The sequence below is a fragment of the Bombina bombina genome, chromosome 2, assembly GCF_027579735.1.
Source record: "Bombina bombina isolate aBomBom1 chromosome 2, aBomBom1.pri, whole genome shotgun sequence".
Classification (NCBI taxonomy): domain Eukaryota; kingdom Metazoa; phylum Chordata; class Amphibia; order Anura; family Bombinatoridae; genus Bombina; species Bombina bombina.
This window is the reverse complement of record NC_069500.1, coordinates 265,244,063-265,265,084: the sequence shown is the minus strand read 5'-3', so window position 1 is coordinate 265,265,084 and position 21,022 is coordinate 265,244,063. Positions and strand designations below refer to the sequence as shown.

At 38.5% G+C, this 21,022-nt stretch overlaps 1 protein-coding gene across 1 annotated transcript in view; it reads right to left on the bottom strand.

Annotated features, from left to right (window-relative positions):
• MAN2A1 (mannosidase alpha class 2A member 1) overlaps positions 1–21,022 on the bottom strand; it is a 333,289-nt gene that overhangs the window by 69,031 nt on the left and 243,236 nt on the right. Inside the window, exon 9 of the mRNA XM_053701535.1 lies at positions 20,770–20,972. Within this exon, the coding sequence (XP_053557510.1) occupies positions 20,770–20,972 (203 nt within the window). The remainder of the gene's footprint in view (positions 1–20,769; positions 20,973–21,022) is intronic.

Sequence of the window (21,022 nt, the reverse complement as noted above, 5' to 3'; positions counted from 1 at the left end):
CCCGAGACTGGATCACTGCCAAAAGAGCCCCAGGACCTTTGAGAAAATTCTGGGAGCTGTGGCAAGACCGAATGGAAGAGCCACAAACTGAAAATGATTGTCTAATAAAACAACCCTTAGAAACTTGTGATGATCCCGGTGAATGGGAACATGAAGGTACGCATCCTTTAAGTCTATGGTTGTCATAAACTGACCCTCTTGAACAAAAGGAAGAATGGAACGTATATTCTCCATCTTGAAGGACGGTACTCTGAGGAACTTGTTTAAACATTTTAGGTCTAAAAAGGTCTGAAAGTCCCCTCTTTCTTAGGAACCACAAACTGATTTGAATAAAATCCCAGACCCTGTTCCTGCAGAGGAACTGGAACTATAACTCCCAGGGCAAAAAGATCCTTGATACAATTTAAGAACGCCTCTATCTTTATCTGGTCTACAGATAATCTTGAGAGAAGAAACCTGCCTCTGGGAGGAAACTTCCTTAATTCTATCTTGCACCCCTGAGATATAATTTCCACGACCCACAGGTCTAGGACATCCTGTATCCAAGCCTGAGCAAACTGAGAAAGCCTGCCCCCTACTAGATCCGTTCCTGGATTGGGGGCCGACCCTTCATGCTGACTTGGAGTCAGCCGCAGGTTTCTTAGACTGTTTTCCCTTTTTCCAAGACTGACCAGACTTCCAGGAAGACTTGGATAGTTCCTGCTTGGAAGAGGAAGCGGAGGGTTTACCTCTAAAGTTACCAAAGGAATGAAAATTACTCTGATGCCCTTTCTGCTTATTCTTCTTATCCTGAGGAAGAAACGATCACTTTCCTCCTGTGATATCTGAAATAATTTCAGTGAACCCAGGCCCAAACAAGGTCTTACACTTGTAGGGAATAGTCATTAACTTAGACTTAGAAGAAACATCCGCAGACCAGGATTTTAACCAAAGGGCTCTGCGAGCTAGTACCGCAAAACCAGACATTTTTTCTCCTAGTTTAATGACCTGTAAGGAAGCATCCGTAATAAAGGAATTGGCTAACTTAAGAGCCTTAATCCTGTCCTGGATCTCCTCAAGAGAAGTATCTGTCTGAATAGATTCAGACAAGGCATCAAACCAGTAAGCTGCATCGCTGGTAACAGTAGCAATACACACCGCAGGCTGCCATTAAAAACCTTGGTGAACATACATTTTCTTTAATAATGCCTCCAATTTCTTATCCATTGGATCCTTAAAGGAACAACTATCCTCTATGGGAATAGTGGTCCCCTTAGCCAAAGTGGAAATAGCTCCTTCCACCTTAGGAACCATTTGCCACGACTCTTTAATAGAGTCAGCTATAGGAAACATTTTCTTAAAAATAGGAGATGGAGAAAAAGGAATACCAGGATTCACCCACTCCCGTGCAATAATTTCAGAAGCACGGTCTGGAACAGGAAATACCTCCACCGCAGAGGGAGGGTCTAGCTTACTAGACTTCTTAGGGTTAACAACGATAGTAGTATCAGAGTCATCCAAGGTAGCCAAAACCTCCTTAATTAACAAGCGTTCACCCTCAGATGCACCCAAAGAATCTTCATCCGCAGACTTCTGAGAGGAAATACTTTGATTAGCCACTTCAGGATCAGAAACCTTAGTTACTGTTACTTTAAAATTTCCTTTTGCGTTTTCCCTGCAGCATGGGAAAAGCAGACAGCGCCTCAGATATATTGTATAATACCACATAAGTCATATAATTACTACTAGTGTGCATATGTGATAGTTATAAAGGGAACTACACTCTAAGGATAATAATTATTACCAACATTGGTTGTACATGTGTTGGACATATTCGAGTATACCCTCAGAGATGCATATGAATACAGCTGATTTGATTACACACCATAGCATTTTATACTAAAAACAGAAGTGGAATAAACAAACACTTCAGAGTGACTGTGGATATCTAAGTTGAATTCAGATATCAGATTGCAGGTATAATCAAGCAACCCAATATAACTCAGTCATACACGTGTTGAAGCATAACATTATATGGAGAGTACACTGGTCTTTAATTTATTTGGTGCTCATCTGTGAATACTAAGACTATATTGACAGCAACTGAAATCTGGCATGAAGTATCTTTATAGCATAATAAATGTTGCCATCATATTACTGAGGTTGAATGGGCCTTGAACTTCACTGTGAAGTATCCTAACATAAGTGGCTAAGGTTATATGCAATAACACACGTTGAGACATTCCAGGGTACAAACTGTTATATGTTGCAAAAGTTTAAGCCTATCTCATACTGATACTGATGTAATCAGGAATTGAATGTTCAATATACATTATTATTATCAGGTATTTGTAGAGCGCCAACAGATTCCGCAGACATTCGTCTGAATTATAGTATGAATGACATAGTAGCAGTTGTCACTGTTTTGATTAATTAATCTAAGTACTAGCTACCTAGGTTCAGTAACTAAACCCACTGGTACTGCTATAATTAATCAGATACCAACCACTACCTCACACTTAACCCTTATATCAATTAAATGCTACTTTACACTTATAAGGCCTATTAAGATACTGATCATAAGGGTATAATCATACAACCACTCCTTCAGTGTTTTTAAAGTTTTTTCACCCATTTTATTCGATGCTAATAAAAGTTATGTTTTAATTTAGTAGCTGTTATTTTCTGCCTAGTAGTCAGGGCAGTGAGTGCTGGAATCGCATCCTTTAGTGGGAATCCTCCTTTCTCACGACCCTTGTAAATTAATTTAATTTATGCGAAGCACCCCTCTCTTAATTCTAGTATTACACTAGATAAATCCTATATAAACAGGCTAAACAATTGCAAGAGAGTTTGCCCCTTTGTGGTGCCATTGCTTAATACTTCACCCCTACTGCAGAGGATACCTGGGCAGTAATATCTTGCAAAGTAACCCCAGACGGAGCATGAGAGGAAACGCAGGGCACTGTATGTGCAGATGAATAGGATTGGGACGCTTGAGGAGACAGCTGCGGCACATCTGAAACAGGAGACTCCTGAACAGCATCCGCCTTAGCTAATGATGGCTCAGGGTCAAAAAGTCTATTTCTATAAGCTAAAGTTCTTTCAATACATGAAGAACAAAAAAAGAACTGGGAGTTCCACCTGGGCATCAAAACATAAGCTACAGGTAACATCCTGCACAGCCTCTTGATCCATAATACAAAAAAAAAACAAAAAAAAGAAAAGAAAAAAAATTAACTTTTTAAAAAAACAAAAAAATTTTTTTTTATCTTTTAACAAAGGATATAATATAGAACAAAAACATTTCATAAATAAATGTTGCTTTTAAATTTACCAAATTAAGAAAAACATACCCCAGGCAACACTACACCTCAGCAGAATTTCTGAGGTGCCCTACCTGTCCTACAACCCGCAGCAAACTGAGGAAAAAAAAAAAAAAACAATCCCGTTTACAATCCAGATTCCAGAGAAGCAAAAACAGCAAGAAGCCTTCTAAACAGCAGTGCCATCTGAAATATGCGCACCTCACTCTACAGGAAGTGGGAAAAAAGCACCAAAAAAACTCTAACATCAAAGAATCAGAACCTCCCTAAAAGGGGCGGTCCTACAGCTGACAAAATTTATTTAAAAAAAAAAAACTTTCTTGAAAACAGGCTTAAATACAAACAATAAAACCCCCAATAAAAGTACATAAATAATTAAAAAATGGATCCTCACTGAGCCATCAATAAAATAATTAACTTCTCACACTAACAGTGCCTGCAAAAACTGACATGAAAACCTGCACCCTGACAGGAATAATAAAAAACGTCCCCCTGCAGCATTTCAGCTGAATAAGTGGCAATTTCTCCCTGCTTACATAGAAAAATAAAACTGCCACTTACCTTAACATTTATCTGTCCGGCAGTACCCAAGCTAGAGTACCTAAACGGAAGGCACCACTGCTTGAAAAAAACATTTCTCCCAAAAAGACCTCAGCCGAGGAAAAAGAGTAAAATTTATAGAAGTTTGAAAAAGAGAGGAGAGGACCAGGCTGCAAACTTGCAAATCTGTTCCATAAAAGGCTTAATTGTGAATGCCCACAAGGTAAAGAAGTAGCTGTAGCCTACCGTCTTTAACGTTAATCAGAAGACTGACGAAATTCCTTAGTCTGTACAAAGACTCATAATGCACGTACCACATCCTGCAAAGGAGGATTAGGACACCAGGAAGGAACCACAATCTCGTAATTAAAGATCCGTTCCGAAACTACTTTAGGAAGGAAACCTAATTTAGTACGTAAAAACCCACCTTATCCGATGAAAAATAAGGTAAGGAGGCTCATACTGAAAAGCCGAGAGCTCTGACTCCACGAGCAGAGGAAATAGCAACAAGAAACAAAACTTTCCAAGATAACAACTTGAAATCTAAGGAATGCAACGACTCAAACTGAGCCCCTTGAAGGACCTTAAGAACTAAACCAAGACTCCAAGGAGAAGTAACTGAGTGGAACACAGGCCTGATCAAACGGATGTACATCTGGGAATGCACCAGACGTTTATGTAACACAATAGACAAAGCAGCTATGTGCCCCTTTAAGGTAACTTACCAATAATCCCTTCTCCAAACCTTCTTGGAGAAAAGACATAAGTCTAGGAATCCGAACTCTCCTTGAAGAGTAACCTTTGGATTCACACCAGTATAAATATTTACGCCATATCTTATGGTAAATATTCCTATTCATAGAATTACGAGCCTGAATCATGGTCTCAATGACTGATTCCGAAAATCCACGCTTGGATAAAATAAAGCGTTCATCTTCAAGTAGTCAGCTTCAGAGAAATTAGACATGGATGAAAGAAGGGTCCTTCTGAAATAGAAGGTCCTTCCTCAACAGAAGTCTCCAAGGTGGAAGAGGTGACATGTCCACTAGGACTGTATAATAAATCCTGCGAGGCCATGCCGGTGTAAAGAGGACCATCAACACTCCCTCCGGCTTAATTCGAGGCATAACTCGAGGAAGAGAAGCAAACGGAGGAAACAGGTATGCGAGACTGAAAATCCAAGGTACCACTAGAGCGTCTATCAGTACAGCCTGAGGGCACCTTGACCTCGACCCGAACCTTGGAAGCTTGGCATTCTGTCGAGAAGCCATGAGATCCAATTTCAACTGACCCCTTTTGAGAATCAGGCTGGAAAAACACTTCGGATTGGGTTCCCATTCCCCCGGGTGAAGGGTCTGCCTGCTGAAGAAGTCCGCCTCCCAGATGTCCACTTCTCGAATGTGGATCGCCGACAGACAGCAATTGTGGGTCTCAGCCCACTGAATGATCTTGGTTACCTCTGTAATAGCCAAAGAACTCCGAGTTCCTCCCTGACGTTGATGTAAGCCATTGAGGTTATATTGCCCGACTAGAATCTGATGAGGCCAGGACAGAAGGGGATTGAAGATTGCTCTCAATTTCAGATTGTTTATGGCTAGAACAGATTCCAACTGAGTCCACCGCTCCCCAGCCCAAACGGCTGGCATCTGTTGTCACAATCACCCAGTAAGAACTGCGAAAGTAGGTGCCCTGGGAGAGAAAGTCCTGAGACAACCACCAAAGTAGAAAATCCCTTGTCTCCTGCTCCAGCTGTAACCGCTGAGACAAATCCGCATACTCTCCGTTCCACTACCTGAGTATGCTTTAACTGCCGAGTTCTAAGGTGGAACCGGGTGATGTCCAATGCTGCTACCATTAGCCCAATTACCTCCATGCACAGGGCCACTGATGACTGAAGTGCTAGGCAAGAATCGAAAATCTTTGATTTCCTGACTGCTGTCAGACTTCATTGATGAGGAAAGTAATATAGTTCTCAAAGAAAACTATTCCAAATATTCCTTCCATGCGTGAGACCGCAGGAAAGATAACCCCCTTTCTGTGAGTGACCTTGCTTATTGAAAGGAAGGCGCCTGACCCAGAAAATCGTCCAGATAAGGTGCCACTGCAATGCCTCACAATCGGAGCACCACCAGCAGGGATCCTAGAACCCTTGAGAAAATTCTGGGAGTTGTGGAAAGGCCGAATAGAAGAACTGGAAGTGTTTGTCTAGAAAACCACACCTTAGAACTTGAGATGGTCCTTGTGGATGGGAACATGAAAGTAAGCGTCCATTAAATCCACTGTGGTCATAAACTGACCCTCTTGGACAAAAGGAAGAATGGAACAAATAGATTGCATCTTGAAGGACGGCACACTGAGAAATTTGTTTAGACTCTTGAGATCTAAAATTGGTCTGAAGGTTCCCTCCTTCTTGGGAACCACAAACAGATTGGATAAGAAACCCAGACCTCAGTCCTGTATTGGGACAGGAACTATCACTTCCAGGTCGGAGATGATGGGTGTATGTATGTATGTATATGTATATATATATATATATATATATATATATATATATATATATATATATATATATATATATATATATATATATATATATATATATATATATATATATATATATATATATATATATATGTATATGTGTGTATGTATATATATTATATATATTATGTTATATGGGTAATTTGAATCTCACATATTAAGCATATTGAGGGTAACTTTAAATCTAGTATCAAATGTTTATAAAGCAGCATTCCACAAGTTTCTTTTTGTATAAGTTGTAACATATGTTTCTAATATAAGTTCCTCTCTACAAATGGTTATATGAGCATATTCTGTTATGTGCTATAACAACATTCTTATTTCCTGTGGGCCCCTTATGCAGATGTGAAGTTAACTACGTTTTTTATATATTTCCCGTGACCTCATGTATGACGTATACATCACTATAAATTCTTTGTGTGTTCTTCAAATAAACGGGACTTTTGTGAAAAAACTCAGTTGCATGTGTGTGTGATTTCAGTGGTCACCCCAGGGCCCTGAAGAAAACGTGTGCCGCACCCTTATCAGCCAGAGCAGAGCTAAGGAACAAAAGAAGTGACCCTACAAAACTGGTGTCAGAAGTGGGATGAAACAGGGAACTCTCGGAAGGTGAGTTGAACAAAGAGTCTTTTTATTCTGACCTTTTTTCTCTTACCACGAGACCCCTTAAGTTTCATTTTACATAGGAATAGTTGGGGAATATATATATGTGAATCTTTGGTAGATTCTAAAAGAGGAATAGTAGATTTTTTTGGTAAAAATCAGGTTAAATATATATATGAATCTTTGGTAGATTCTAATCAAATCTTTGATTAAAAAATAAAAAGGGAATAAAAGATTTCTTTGGTAGAAATCAGGTTATATAAAGTCTGGCTGAAGGGTTAAAACACACGTTTTCTTACTGCTTGCTTTTGAAATATTGCTGTATGGCTAACATTGTTTTAAAGTTATAAGATAAATACTGCATTGTTTATATGAATTTTCTTGCTGCTTGTTTTTAAATATGCTGTATGGCAAAATACTGTTTATTTGTATAAAGTGTTAAGGAAGTAAAATACTGCTTATTGTTTAAAGTATTAAGAAAGTAAACTGTTGCTAATATGTATTGCTGTTTTTAAATGTTAGTAAAATGCTACATTTTTTCTGGTGAAGGGTGACCTTTGACCTAGAGATAATTAATGCCAGAAACTACTGAAAGAATCAGCATAGTGATATTTTTTTTTCTTTCTCTTGTTGTAAACTTAAGCATTAAGCACAATAACTGGTAACGGAGTACAACCATTCTAGTTAATGTGGTTTATGCAAAAAGATTCAATAATTAATTGCTCTTAAAGGTAAAGGTATTGTATTTTTTTATTTTTATTATTTTTTATTATTTATTTTTTTTATTTTTTTTGTGTTGTATTGTATTTTGTTGTAAATGTTTTAAAAGATAAGTTAGGAGTTGAGAATGGGCAAATCCCAGTCTAAACAATTTCCATCACCTATGCAAGGAGAAAAATGTAAAGATTATGTGGGAAAATATAGCAGATTGGACAGAAGCTATGAGAAGCTCTGATCCATTCCCCAGAGAGGGGGATAATGATAAATTTCATATGAAAATGGTAAAAGGGTTGTGTCTAGGTGATGAAGAGGCATTTCCATGGTATAATGGTGATCCAAGATGGTTATATGGATTATATGAAAAAGGGTGGGGAAAATTGGCTGACTGTTGCTCCATACTGGCGATATATTGATATAGATGGGAATAAAAAGAAGGGTAAAAGTGAGAAGCAAAGACAGAAAGCATATTCACCCCCCCCTGCGCCATATAATGCCCCTCACCTACCTTTGCCATCATATAACAGACTATATCCTAGCCTCCCATCCCCTAGTGACATAGATCTAGAGACTATTGCTGTTGCCTCTGCTAAGGTACCCCAGGAATGGACCTTGCCAGGACCTTCTGTAACTCCCCGATACCAGGTCACTAAACCCCCAATTATGCCCAAAACCCCGATTAAGGTTGAACCAGTAACACCTTCCTACCCCCCTACAATAACCCCACAATATAAAAGAGGGAATGAAGAAGTAGAGGAGGAGGAGGAGGCAGCTGTACCAGAAGCTAGTATGCCATTTCTTACTGTGGGAGACCAATTAATTATTAAACCTTTGTCCCCGGGTGAATTAAGGGAAATTACCAAGGGAGCCCCAAACCCCCGTCAACATCCATCAGCTTGTATTATGTATTTAAAAAGAATGTTACAAGGACAAAACATGACACAGACAGATATAAGAATTATTATTGATGCACTTCTAGACTATGACCCTGAATCAGGTTGGGAGTGGGGTAATGTAAAGAGTATTAGAAAATTGAGTCGAGATCCAACAATTAACTATGCCCTAAACACACGTGAAGGACTTGATGAAATGTGGACAGAATTAAGTATAGAAATGCATAGAATATGGAAGGATAAACAAAGTATGTCAATTGCACTAGCGTGCAAACAGAATACAAAGGAAACAGTAGTAGAATTTGTTAAGCGTTTTTATAAATGCTGGAAGGAAGAGGCTGGAATGGAATCAGGAGATGCAATGGGCTCTCTGAAGGTCCAGACTTGCATTAGTAATATGCAACCTCAGCTTTCTTTGTTGGTGAAACAACTTGTCTCTGATTGGCCAGAGTTGACTCCAGCAGAATTCTTGAAAAGAATTCATGAAAAAGAAGGGGCAGGTTGTTTTGACATCAGGAAATTAGAGGGAAAAAACGCTGCTTTTTATCAAAAGCAGAGTTTACAACATTGTGATCCATTCCAGGCCAGGGAAAGGGATAATACAGGGAGTAATAGAATGTTTGTGAGAGGTAGAGGGAGAGCTAGAGGAAGAGCTAGAGGGAATTATACTTCAAACAGAACACATTGTTTTAACTGTGGGGAACAGGGACATTGGAAAAATGAATGCCCAAAACCCCCTAATAATTCTGGCCCCCCTTACAATCCCCGACAGTATAACAGACAGCCTTACATAGCCCCTGCACCCATGGAGGCACCCAAACACAACATACAATGGCCATAGGGGTGCCTAGAAGGTAGCACTCCAATTTTTCCAGTGGTGTCAACAAGTTATCATGAGCAACCGTACTTAGTCCTAGAAGTAGAGGGAGAACCCCTACCATTTCTAGTAGACACAGGAGCTACATGCTCTGCCTTATGCTCAGATATGTATGATGGCATTACTGGAAAATCTGAACCTTCTCTAGGGATTAATGGAGTGCTGACTCAGACTTGCATCACACCGCCACTTGAAGTTAGGGTACCCTGTACTGGCCAACAACTTTTGCACCCATTTCGTATTATAACTGGGTGTCCCCTTAACCTTTTGGGTCGTGATCTTATGGGTCCCCTTGGTTTGAAAGTAACTGTCACTAGACAGGGTGGGTTAGACGTGAGTCTAGGGTCCACTAACCTGTGTTTTTTTAATGACATATTGACAGATGGCCCATCCTCTGTATGGGCATCTTCAAAACTTGACGTTGGTTTAGTTCAGTGTACCCCATATAAAGCCAGATTAAAACCTAATACTACTCCAGTGTTTATTAAACAATATCCATTGTCTAGAGAAAAGAAAGAAGGGATAAGACCCATGATAGAGGAATTCCTTAAACAAGGAATCCTCCGTCCAGTAGTTTCTCCCTATAATACCCCCATAAATCCGATCCCAAAGAAAAGACAATGAATATAGGTTAGTACAAGACCTAAGGGCAATTAATGGGTAATCCCAATGTCCCAGATGTTACAACCTTACTCACAGCCATTCCACATGATGCCTGTATATTTACAGTCATTGATTTAGCTAACGCATTTTTTTCAGTCCGATTGGACCCTGAGACACAGCTACTTATGGCTTTTTATTATGATGGGCGTCAGCTTACCTGGACACGCCTCCCTCAAGGCTATGTGGCCTCACCTGCGGTCTACTCGCTGGTGCTCCAACGTACCTTGCGGTCATGGACTCCCAGCCACGGTTCCGTCCTCCTTCAGTACGTCGATGACTTACTGTTGTGTAGTCCTAACCAGGAGGCTAATACAGTAGATACAATAAGTCTGTTAAAACACCTTGCTGCTGAAGGTCATAAAATAGCAAAACATAAGCTACAAGTAGGAGTGACAAAAGTGGATTACCTTGGTTTTGTGCTTTCCCAAGGCCACCGGTCCATTAGTCCCAAACGAATCCAAGCGATTCAACAGATCCCAAAGCCAGTTACTAGAAAGGACATGCTCACCTTTCTAGGTATGATTAATTATTGCAGACAATGGATTCCTGAGTGCTCCCATCATGATTCCATTCTAAGGCAAGCCACAAAAGGGGATAGCCCTGAACATATACAATGGACCACAGACATGACTAAATCCTACATAGCTCTGAAGACTAGCATTACTAGTGCCCCTGCTTTAGGACTACCTGATTATTGTAAACCATTTCACTTGTATGCGAGGGACAATTGTAAAACCATGGCTGCTGTCTGTGCCCAAGAGCATGGTGGAGGCAATATGCGTCCCGTAGCTTTCTTTTCCAAAGTAGTTCCAATACCGGTACAAGGGATGCCGGCGTGTCTCCGAGCATTGGCGGCTTGCGCCATGGCTGTAGAGATGGTTGAAACAATCACATTAGGCCATCCAATAGTACTACACACTAGTCACCAAGTTTTACATCTTGTAAAAAATGTCACTACCCAACACATGACTTCTCAAAGACTTTCTGGTTATGAATGTATATTACTGAATAATACAAATCTGACTATTAAATATAGTAGTGTATCCTCAGGGCCAACTCAAATACTTAGTGCCTTACTTACAGGATCACCAGACTTTCCAACAGATCATGATTGTATAGAGGTAATACACCACATTACCACACCAAGACCTGACTTGATGGATAAACCTTTTGACCATGCTGATAATGTGTTTGTTGATGGTTCTTGTTCCCGACCTAGTGATGGTATTTATAAGACAGGCTATGCCGTTGTGCAACTACCAGACAGTTCTAGATGCAGGCCCCATTCCTTATCCTTCTGCACAAGCTGCAGAATTAATAGCACTTACAAAAGCAGGTAAATTGTTTGAAAATAAATCTGTTAACATTTACACTGACTCTCGCTATGCTTTTGGGGTTGTGCACGATTTTGGTATGATATGGAAACAACGTGGTTTTGTTTCAGCAGATGGCAAGACCATCTCTCATACAGACCTGATTAATGAACTTTTAGAGGCCATACAACTCCCAAAGGACATAGCGATCATACATTGCCGTGCACATACATACAAGTCTGACCCTATTTCCTTGGGTAATGCTCTTGCAGATAAAATTGCTAAAGAGGCTGCTTATGTTTCTCATACACCCGGATCCACCATCCGTATGTATGCTGTTTTAGCCCCACCTTCATGTCCTACAGACCATATGCTTCTTGAACTCCAGGGACATGCCACTCCTAGTGACATATCTTTCTGGACTACTAATGGGTTAACTTTAGATGAGACTGGTTTGTTTTCTAAAGAGGGGAAGGTGGGCATACCGGAAAGCAGTGCACCACTCTTTATAGCACAAGCCCATGGTGTTGGACACCTAGGTATAAAACCAACAACTAACTTGTTGAAGCAATCTTTCTACATTAGAGGTATAGGTGATCATTGCAAGGCATATATTAATAGATGTGTATATTGCTTACAGACCAATGCAACCATCCCCAATAAAGCCCAGCATGACCACTTACCCCCACCTACAGCCCCATTCACACATCTACAAATTGATTTTACACATATTCCAAAAACTGGCACTAAACAATTATATCTGCTTGTAATAGTTGACCAATTTTCTAAGTGGCCAGAAGCTTTTGTTACCCAGAGGGAAGATGCAAAAAAATTTAGCCACTGAAATAATTCCCAGATTTGGTTGTCCGCTTCAGATTAATTCTGATAACGGTCCAGCGTTCATTAGTAAAATCACACATGAGTTAGTAGAATGGTTACAGATTAATTGGAACTTTCACATTCCCTACCATCCTCAAAGCTCAGGGATTGTAGAAAGAATGAATCGCAATATCAAGGAAAAACTTTTAAAGGCAACAGCAGGTACATGGGTTAAATGGCAAAACTATTTACCTGCGATTTTAGCAGAAATCAGAATGACCCCAAATAGGACAACCAGGTTGTCTCCATTTGAGGTCCTAATGGGTAGACCATTCCCGACTCCATGGGTAAAAGGCCCACTTATCATTAAAAATGGTGATTTAGATTGTATTAAGGAACAATATGTAAAACAATTGATTGATAAATTGAATGGCATCTATGGTGATGTGTCTTCCCGTTTACCTCTTCCCTCACAGGAACCAACCCATCCTTTCAAGCCTGGAGATCTGGTCTGCATTCGCCAGCTGAATAAAGCAAAGAAAGGAGGTTTCCCGTTCAGCAAGCCAGTCACTGTGATCGCTGTAACCAGGACTGCCGTACTGACTGATGACAAGGACATCTGGATACACGCTTCACGAGTGAAACTCTGTCCAAAGAGAGGAGAAGCGGGTGACAAGCTATCGGTCACCCCTCACAAAGGAGAAGTGGGTGATAAGGTATCGATCACTCCTCACAAAGACCAGGATGACCATCTCAATCATGGATCCAAGACATTCCTGCAAGATCTTCCTTTTCCTAATGGGGATATTGATATTTGTGTATATCCCAATAGTATTAATAACAGCATGTTATTACTCACCTGAAGATGTTGGACACTTTACACCTATTTTGTTTACTATTATTAACATTGTTTAACTGTTACATGTCTTGTACTTTAGGAAAGAAAATATCAGGTATGATACAAGATGCAGAAAAAGTTCAACTGCAAAATTTAATTAGAGGTAGACCCAGATAGTTTATATTGTAGGAACATTACAGATTATGTGATCACGATGTGATCAAAGAGGGGAATGATGGGTATGTATGTATGTGTATGTATGTATATGTATATATATATATATATATATATATATATATATATATATATATGTGTGTATATATGTGTATATGTGTGTATGTATATATATATTATATATATTATGTTATATGGGTAATTTGAATCTCACATATTAAGCATATTGAGGGTAACTTTAAATCTAGTATCAAATGTTTATAAAGCAGCATTCCACAAGTTTCTTTTTGTATAAGTTGTAACATAAGTTTCTAATATAAGTTCCTCTCTACAAATGGTTATATGAGCATATTCTGTTATGTGCTATAACAACATTCTTATTTCCTGTGGGCCCCTTATGCAGATGTGAAGTTAACTACGTTTTTTATATATTTCCTGTGACCTCATGTATGACGTATACATCACTATAGATTCTTTGTGTGTTCTTCAAATAAACGGGACTTTTGTGAAAACACTCAGTTGCATGTGTGTGTGATTTCAGTGGTCACCCCAGGGCCCTGAAGAAAACGTGTGCCGCACCCTTATCAGCCAGAGCAGAGCTAAGGAACAAAAGAAGTGACCCTACAGGAGAGGTTCCATACACAGTGTAAGAACGCCTCTTTTTCTGCAGATAATCTTGAAAGAGGAAACCTGCCCCTGGGAGAAAAAGTCTTGAACTCTAGTTTGTATCCCTAGGACACACTGTCCTCCCAGATCGGGGGCAGGCCCTTCATGCTGTCTTTGATACACCAGCAGGCTTTTTGTATTGCTTTCCCCTATTCCAAGACTGACTGGGTCTCCAGGAAGGCTTAGACTGCTCCTGCTTGGAAAAAAAGAGTGGAAGGATTCCCTTTGAAATTTCGAAAGTAACGAAAATACTGACATCCTTTTTGTTTATTTCTCTTATCCTGAGGGAGGGAATGTCCCTTACCTCCGGTAATATCAGAAAGCATCTCCGTCAAACCAGGTCCAAACAAGGTCTTCCCCTTGTAAGGAATCGCCAAAAGTTTAGATGAGGCATCCGCAGACCAATATTTTAACCACAACGCTCTGCGGGCCAATATGGCAAAGCCTGAAATCTTAGCTCCCAGCTTAATAACCTGAAGGGAAGCATCTGTAATAAAGGAGTTGGCTAACTTAAGTGCCTTTATCCTATCCAGGATTTCATCAAGAGGAGTGTCTGCCCGAAAAGAATCAGACATTGCATCAAACCAGTACGCCGCCGCACTGGTGACAGTAGCAATACAAACCGCAGGTTGTTGTAAACCCTGACGTACATACATTGCCTGGGTACCATTGCCAAGACTCCTTGATAGAGTCTGCTATAGGAAACTTTTTTTTTTTTCTTTTTTTTTTAAAATAAGAAATGGAGAAAAGGGGATACACAGTTTCTCCCATTCCTTCGCAATCATCTCTGTAGCCCTATCTGGTACAGGAATTACTTCTACCATGGAGGGCAAAATCTTTGTATAGTTTACTGGACTTATTAGGATTGACTACTCTGGTAATGTCGGAGTCGTCCAGGGTAGCAAAAACCTCCTTAAGTAACAAACTGAGGTGTTCAAGCTTAAACCTGAAAGAAACAACTTCAGTATCAGATAAAGGTATTACACAGACTGAGTCTGAGATTTCCCCCTTATATACTACCGAAGTATCTTCCTCTTCAGGGAAGAAACATTCGGAATAGCTACTACTGTATCAGCAACGTTATTCACTGATTAAATACATTTCCTCAAGCGCTCTCCCTGTAGCATGGGAAAAACAGACGCAATGTCTTGCAAAGTAACTCCTGGTGGAGTTTGAGAGGAAGCGCAGGGCACTGCATGTGTGGGCTATAACATTTTAGGACACTTGAGGAGAAATTTGCGGCAAATATTGAGCATTGTCAATAGCTTCCTGAACAGTATCCGCCTTAGCAGGAGTTGGCTCAGAAAAAAAAAATATTTTCCTATAATTAAAGTTCTCTCACAACATAAGGAACAGAAAAAGGGATTGGTGGTTCCACATTTAACACTTAGCAGGGCCTCTTGGCCGATTCCGACTCACATATGGATGATTATTCAAATAAAAGTCTTACATTTTTTAATAAAAATGAACACAGAAAAAAACGTTACTGTCTCTTTAAATTTTAAAACGTAACTTTTTATTTATGTGTGCAGAAATGGCTAAATAGGTACACAAATAATGAAGAACCCCTCTACACCTCAGCATAATTTTGCTGAGGTGCCTGCCAGCCCTTCTGACACCGGTTAAATTCTCAGTAAAAAATCCGGACTCAGCTGTAGCGCTGTCCGGTTCTAACTACAAACACTCTGATTTAAACCCTCCGTTCCTTTCGAAATCGGAAGTGCTAGGAAAGTGGTGCGCAACTCAAATTGGCGCCACACATAGCTACGCCCATCGTGGGTGTTTCAATTGCAATCTCCCGGTCGCCATTTTATTGAAGTTAAACCACCAGGAGAATGATTAACAGACTGACCAGCTTCAGCTTTCTAGGCAGCTGCTTATCATGTATGCAATAAGTTATCAGTGAAACCACCTCACTCAAATGTCGCTTCCTTAGGTACTGCCCATCGTGGGTGTGCCAATAAGTAATCTCCCGGTCGGCTATTATTAGTTATGAAACCGCCGGGAGATGTGACTCACATGTAAAATTCAGCCCCAGTGCATGCGTCCAAGCTACCCATAGTTTCCCCTAAGTCTCTAGGAGAATCTATACCTCTTTTATAAAGAGCCTAATTTTAATAAGGTCTGTTCCATATAAAAAATAAAGTGCCCAACCTTTTTCTGAGTTTTCTTTCTACCCTCGGAAATAAAGCCAGCACTTACCTCATCTTCTGCCTGACAGCAAGGCAGTTCCCAGGTTTGAGAGGTCCTCTCCCTCACATGGACCTGTGAAATAAACAAAAGTCCTGAGTAATATCCCTCAGGTTTTCAGGGTAAGGGCAGCATCAGTATATGGGAGGCACAGTGAGAATTATGTCCCCCAAGTTCCCATTGCTCTAAAGCCACTACTGCTCTACTGAAAAGACTGATATTGACTACGGCTACACCCTAGAACAAAGCAGCACAATCCTGTACTAAACTATTGATTGAAGAGTCTTTCTAACACCTTATTTACCACCTCCTTGCTCTTAACGTAGGCAAAGAGAATGACTGGGGTGGGAGGGAAGGGAGGAGATATTTAACAGCTCTGCTGTGGTGCTCTTTGCCGCCTCCTGCTGGGCAGGAGTGATATTCCCAACAGTAATTAATGATAATTGTGTCATAAGAAAGAAAATATTTACTTGGCCTTTGGTACATGTCAAAGCTTGTTCCTATTGCCCTGTGCTCCTGCTGGTGATTATTGCCCTGTGTTGTGCCTGCTGCTAATCTCTTTGTATGCCTGTAAGACATTGTCAGATATTCTTGTCACCTCCTCAGATCTGTTTCTACAATGTTTCCAGAATTGGCTGTATTCTGCTTATCTGACTGTCATAATATTTGAATAAAGTCTTTAAACTTATGTGTCATACTTGGCTAGCTCATAAATGACCTACAGAGCCCTTTGTATATGACACTCACAGGTGTATTACAGAGTATTATGTAAATAAAGGAATCTGACCTTGGTCTAGCATGTATATTAAAATAGAAACAGTTAAATAAATTGAAGAGCACTTGAAGGTAATGTTCTTTACTAAATCCTCACCAGTAAATTTTTGCTTTTTGAATATTAATGTAACGTCCTTGAAAATTATACAAGGCTGTGACAGTTGGGACAAGACATATTAAGGCTGCTTGAGAACCATTTATGAGCTTTGTTCTTCAGGTACATTATTCATAAAAGCAAACAGGGAATTGAAAATTCTTTTAAAGCATTTTTAGTAAAAGTATAATTCCAATACGATTTACAATGTAGCATAATCACAAACATAACCGTTTAATTTTGCCTACAGCTATCTACATAATATTTTTCTTATTTTAGCTGAAACATTTAAAATGGCTTTTCATGGGGTCACCTTAATACCTACCTGCTCTAAAAGTGCTTGAAATTGCAACAGTGAAAAAATAATTAAAATATATATGTGCCGGTACTCGGAAAAAAAGTGCCGGTACTCAATGATTTTTGATTTATATATTCTGCCCAATAACTTTGAGAAAAACAAAGAGACAAGATTATTTACAATGTATGATGTATTTTGCAGCCCCCTCTTGTGAAAACTAGAGTATTTACATGATTATTACAAATATTACCTCTTATGAGTTGTCAGAGGTTAGGATACCCCCACAAAATAGATATATATATATATATATATATATATATATATATATATATATATATATATATATATATATATATATAAATAAAACAAATTGTTTTACCCATGAGTTTTTAAATTTTTGAGCTTTCTGTTTAAAGGGTATTTCAGAAGGTTTTATTTCTTTATTTTTTTACTTACTTAAAATTACCCACACAAGTTACATTTCTTTTTTAAAGGGACAGTCCAGAATGTTTATGGTTTTAAAAGATAGATAATCTCTTTATTAACCATTCCCTAGTTTTGCATTACCAACACAGTTATATTAATACACGTTTTACCTCTTTGATTACCTTGTATCTAAGCCTCTGCAAACTGCCCCCTTATTTAAGTTGCATTTTAGCCAATCAGTGCTGACTCCTAGGTAACTCCACGTGCGTGAGCACAGTTATCTATATGACACACATAAACTAACACCCTCTAGTGGTGAAAAACGGTCAATGCATTCAGATAAGAGGCGGCATTCAAGGTCTAATAAATTAGAATATGAACCTCCAAAATTGGTGATAAAAGTAAATTGGAAAGTTGTTTAAAATGACATGCCCTATCTGAATTTTGAAAGTTTATTTTAGACTAGACTGCCCCTTTAAACAGTCCGTTTCATTGTTGTAAAAAAAATTACTAAGCAGAGGCTTATACTTAAAGGGACAGTCAACACCAAAATTGTTATTGTTTAAGATTGATAACGCCTATTTACCCATTAACCAGCTTTGCACAACCAACGTTGTTATATTAATATAATTTCTAACATTTAAGCTACTACAGACAGCCTCTTAGCACATGCTTTTTTTATAAGCTTTTCATAACAGGAGACTACTAGTTCATGTGGTCCATATAGAGAAGATTGTGCTCACGCCCGTTGCTTGTGAATGACATTGCACTAATTGGCTACAATGCAGTAAATAGATAAAAAAAAAATAAAGGGCCATGTGATCAGGGGGCAGTCAAAATAATCTTAAATGCAAGGGGTTTTAATAGAGCTTAAAAGTATATTACTATAACCATGCTGGTTGTGCAAAACTGAGGAATGGGTAATAAAGGGATTATCTATCTTTTTAAACAACAACAATTTTGGAGCTGACTGTCCCTTTAAATCATTGCAATATGTATTATTCGTCAAGTTAAAAGGATTTTACCTTTTATTTACTTTTTAAACTTTATTTGCGACCATCCATTACTTCCTGTCACAACCCTATAAGCAGGCTAGGGTCTCTATAGGAAGGCATATCTAGTTTAAAGGGACATAAAATATTTCTTTAATTATTCAGATAGAAAATATCATTTAAAAAAAGTTTCCAATTTACTTCATTATCAAATTTGCTTCCTTCTCATGTTATTCTTTGTTGAACAGATACCTAGGGTAGGTAGCGTGCACGTGCCTGAAGCACTACATGATAGGAAATAGTGCTGCCATCTAGTGCTCCTGCTATAACATTGTTGCAAAACTGCTGCAGACACGTGCACACTTGTGAGCCTACATCCTTGCTTTTCAAAAAAGGATAATAAGATACAAAGAACATTTGATAACAGAAGTAAATAGAAAAGCTGTTTAAAATAGTGCGTCTTTATCTGAATCGTGAAAGAAAAAAAATTGGGTTTTATGTCCCTTTAATGTCATAAAACTTCTAGAGAAACATGAGCTCCTTTACTAGTCAACATATACTACATACTAGATACACAGGGAGTCAGATTTAGCCATGCTCAGAAGAGGACAGAATACAACAAGTTATGAATATTTCATTTCTCTTATCTCCCTCAGTGCAGTGGTTTTGTTAAGAATTTCTAAATGCTCATTTTGTTTTTTCATATTCTATTTAACACCTATTTTGGATTATTGGGCAGCATATCTTGCCTGTTCGCAAATGTTTTTTATTTGTTAAATGTTTAAAGTCTTCATGTGGGCTCAGTATGCATGTTGAGAAGCACAATTCTTTATTGGTTTAAGATAAACATATTGCTTAAATCGCACTTTAATATATGAAACTCAAATTAAATGCAATCATCAGAATGCATATATGATTACAATGTTTTAAAAATATTAAACTGCAAAATGTACTAGAATAGAAACAATGTAAAATGCTTAAAGGCACACATTATGAACAAATATCATAGGGGCATTAAACTCAGAAAATATATCACAACCTAAAAGGGATATGAAACCAAAAAAAAAAATGAGTTTGTAATCGAGGCTGAGCGCACCATTTTAAAAGAGTTTCCAGTTTACTTATATTATCAAATTTGCTTCATTCCCATAATATTCTGTGTTGAACAGATACCTAGGTAGGCCATCTACTGCTCTTGCAAATAACTAACATTCTTGCAAAAACTGCTGCCATATAGTGCTTCTAATCATACGTCCCTGCTTTTCAACAAAAGATACCAAGAGAATGAAGGAAAATTAATAGAAATACATTAGAAAGTTCTTTAAAATTGCATGCTCTGTTTGAATCATGAAATAATTTTAGGTTTCATGTCCCTTTAAGGACCACATACCACTTCTTGTTGGCCTCAAATTCAATAAAAACAGCTTAAACATACACATTTTACATGAAGATTTTTTTTTTTTTAAAATAAATAGTGTTCTTTCATGTGCACAACAGATATTTTTAGCTTTTACTATCCCTTTAACTAAAGAATACATGCTGTTTTATACCAGAATAGGGTGTCAAACGATGTCATCTTGTTTAAAGGGACACTATACTCAAAACTAAACTTTTGTGATTAAGAAAGAGCATGCACTTAAGACGTTGTCCAACTGACTTCCATTATCAAATTGCACACAGTCTTTTTCTATGCACACTTTTTGAGGCACCAGCTACTAATGAGCCTCTGCAACAGTTCATAGCGTATAAGTATATGAGTCAGCAATTCTACAGTATGTAATGGTACTTTATATAGTAAAAGGATAGGTAGTACTAACTACTGCAAAGCTCAAACACTAGCAAAAATGGATTAAGTTCAATAAAAAATAGTGGCCATATAATGAAGCAGAATAGGTTAAGGTTTATAATCCTGTTTTCTACTGAACAAAATCATCTTAAAAGCTGCAATCATATAAGCAGATCTTCTAAAAAATAATCAAAGTGCCATCACTTTATGCGATTTAAATAATGCTCGTCAATATGAAAAGTATGTAATGAAACACTTGCCTCAGATGTGATTCAATGACTCTTTCAAGTCTTTTGTAGAAAGGTCGTGAAGTAAAATAACCACTCCAATAGTGATCATCTCTGTCTGCGTAGGTAAAGAAATCGCCACTCAACGTGGGAAATAAGGGAGGACTCTTTGGATTATCTATTTCTCCAGCTTTTCGTAGTGCATCAAAATAGTCTGATAAAATTCCAAACTGTGCCTGAAAAATATAAAAGCAAGTCATATTTTTTTTCCCATTACGTAAATCAA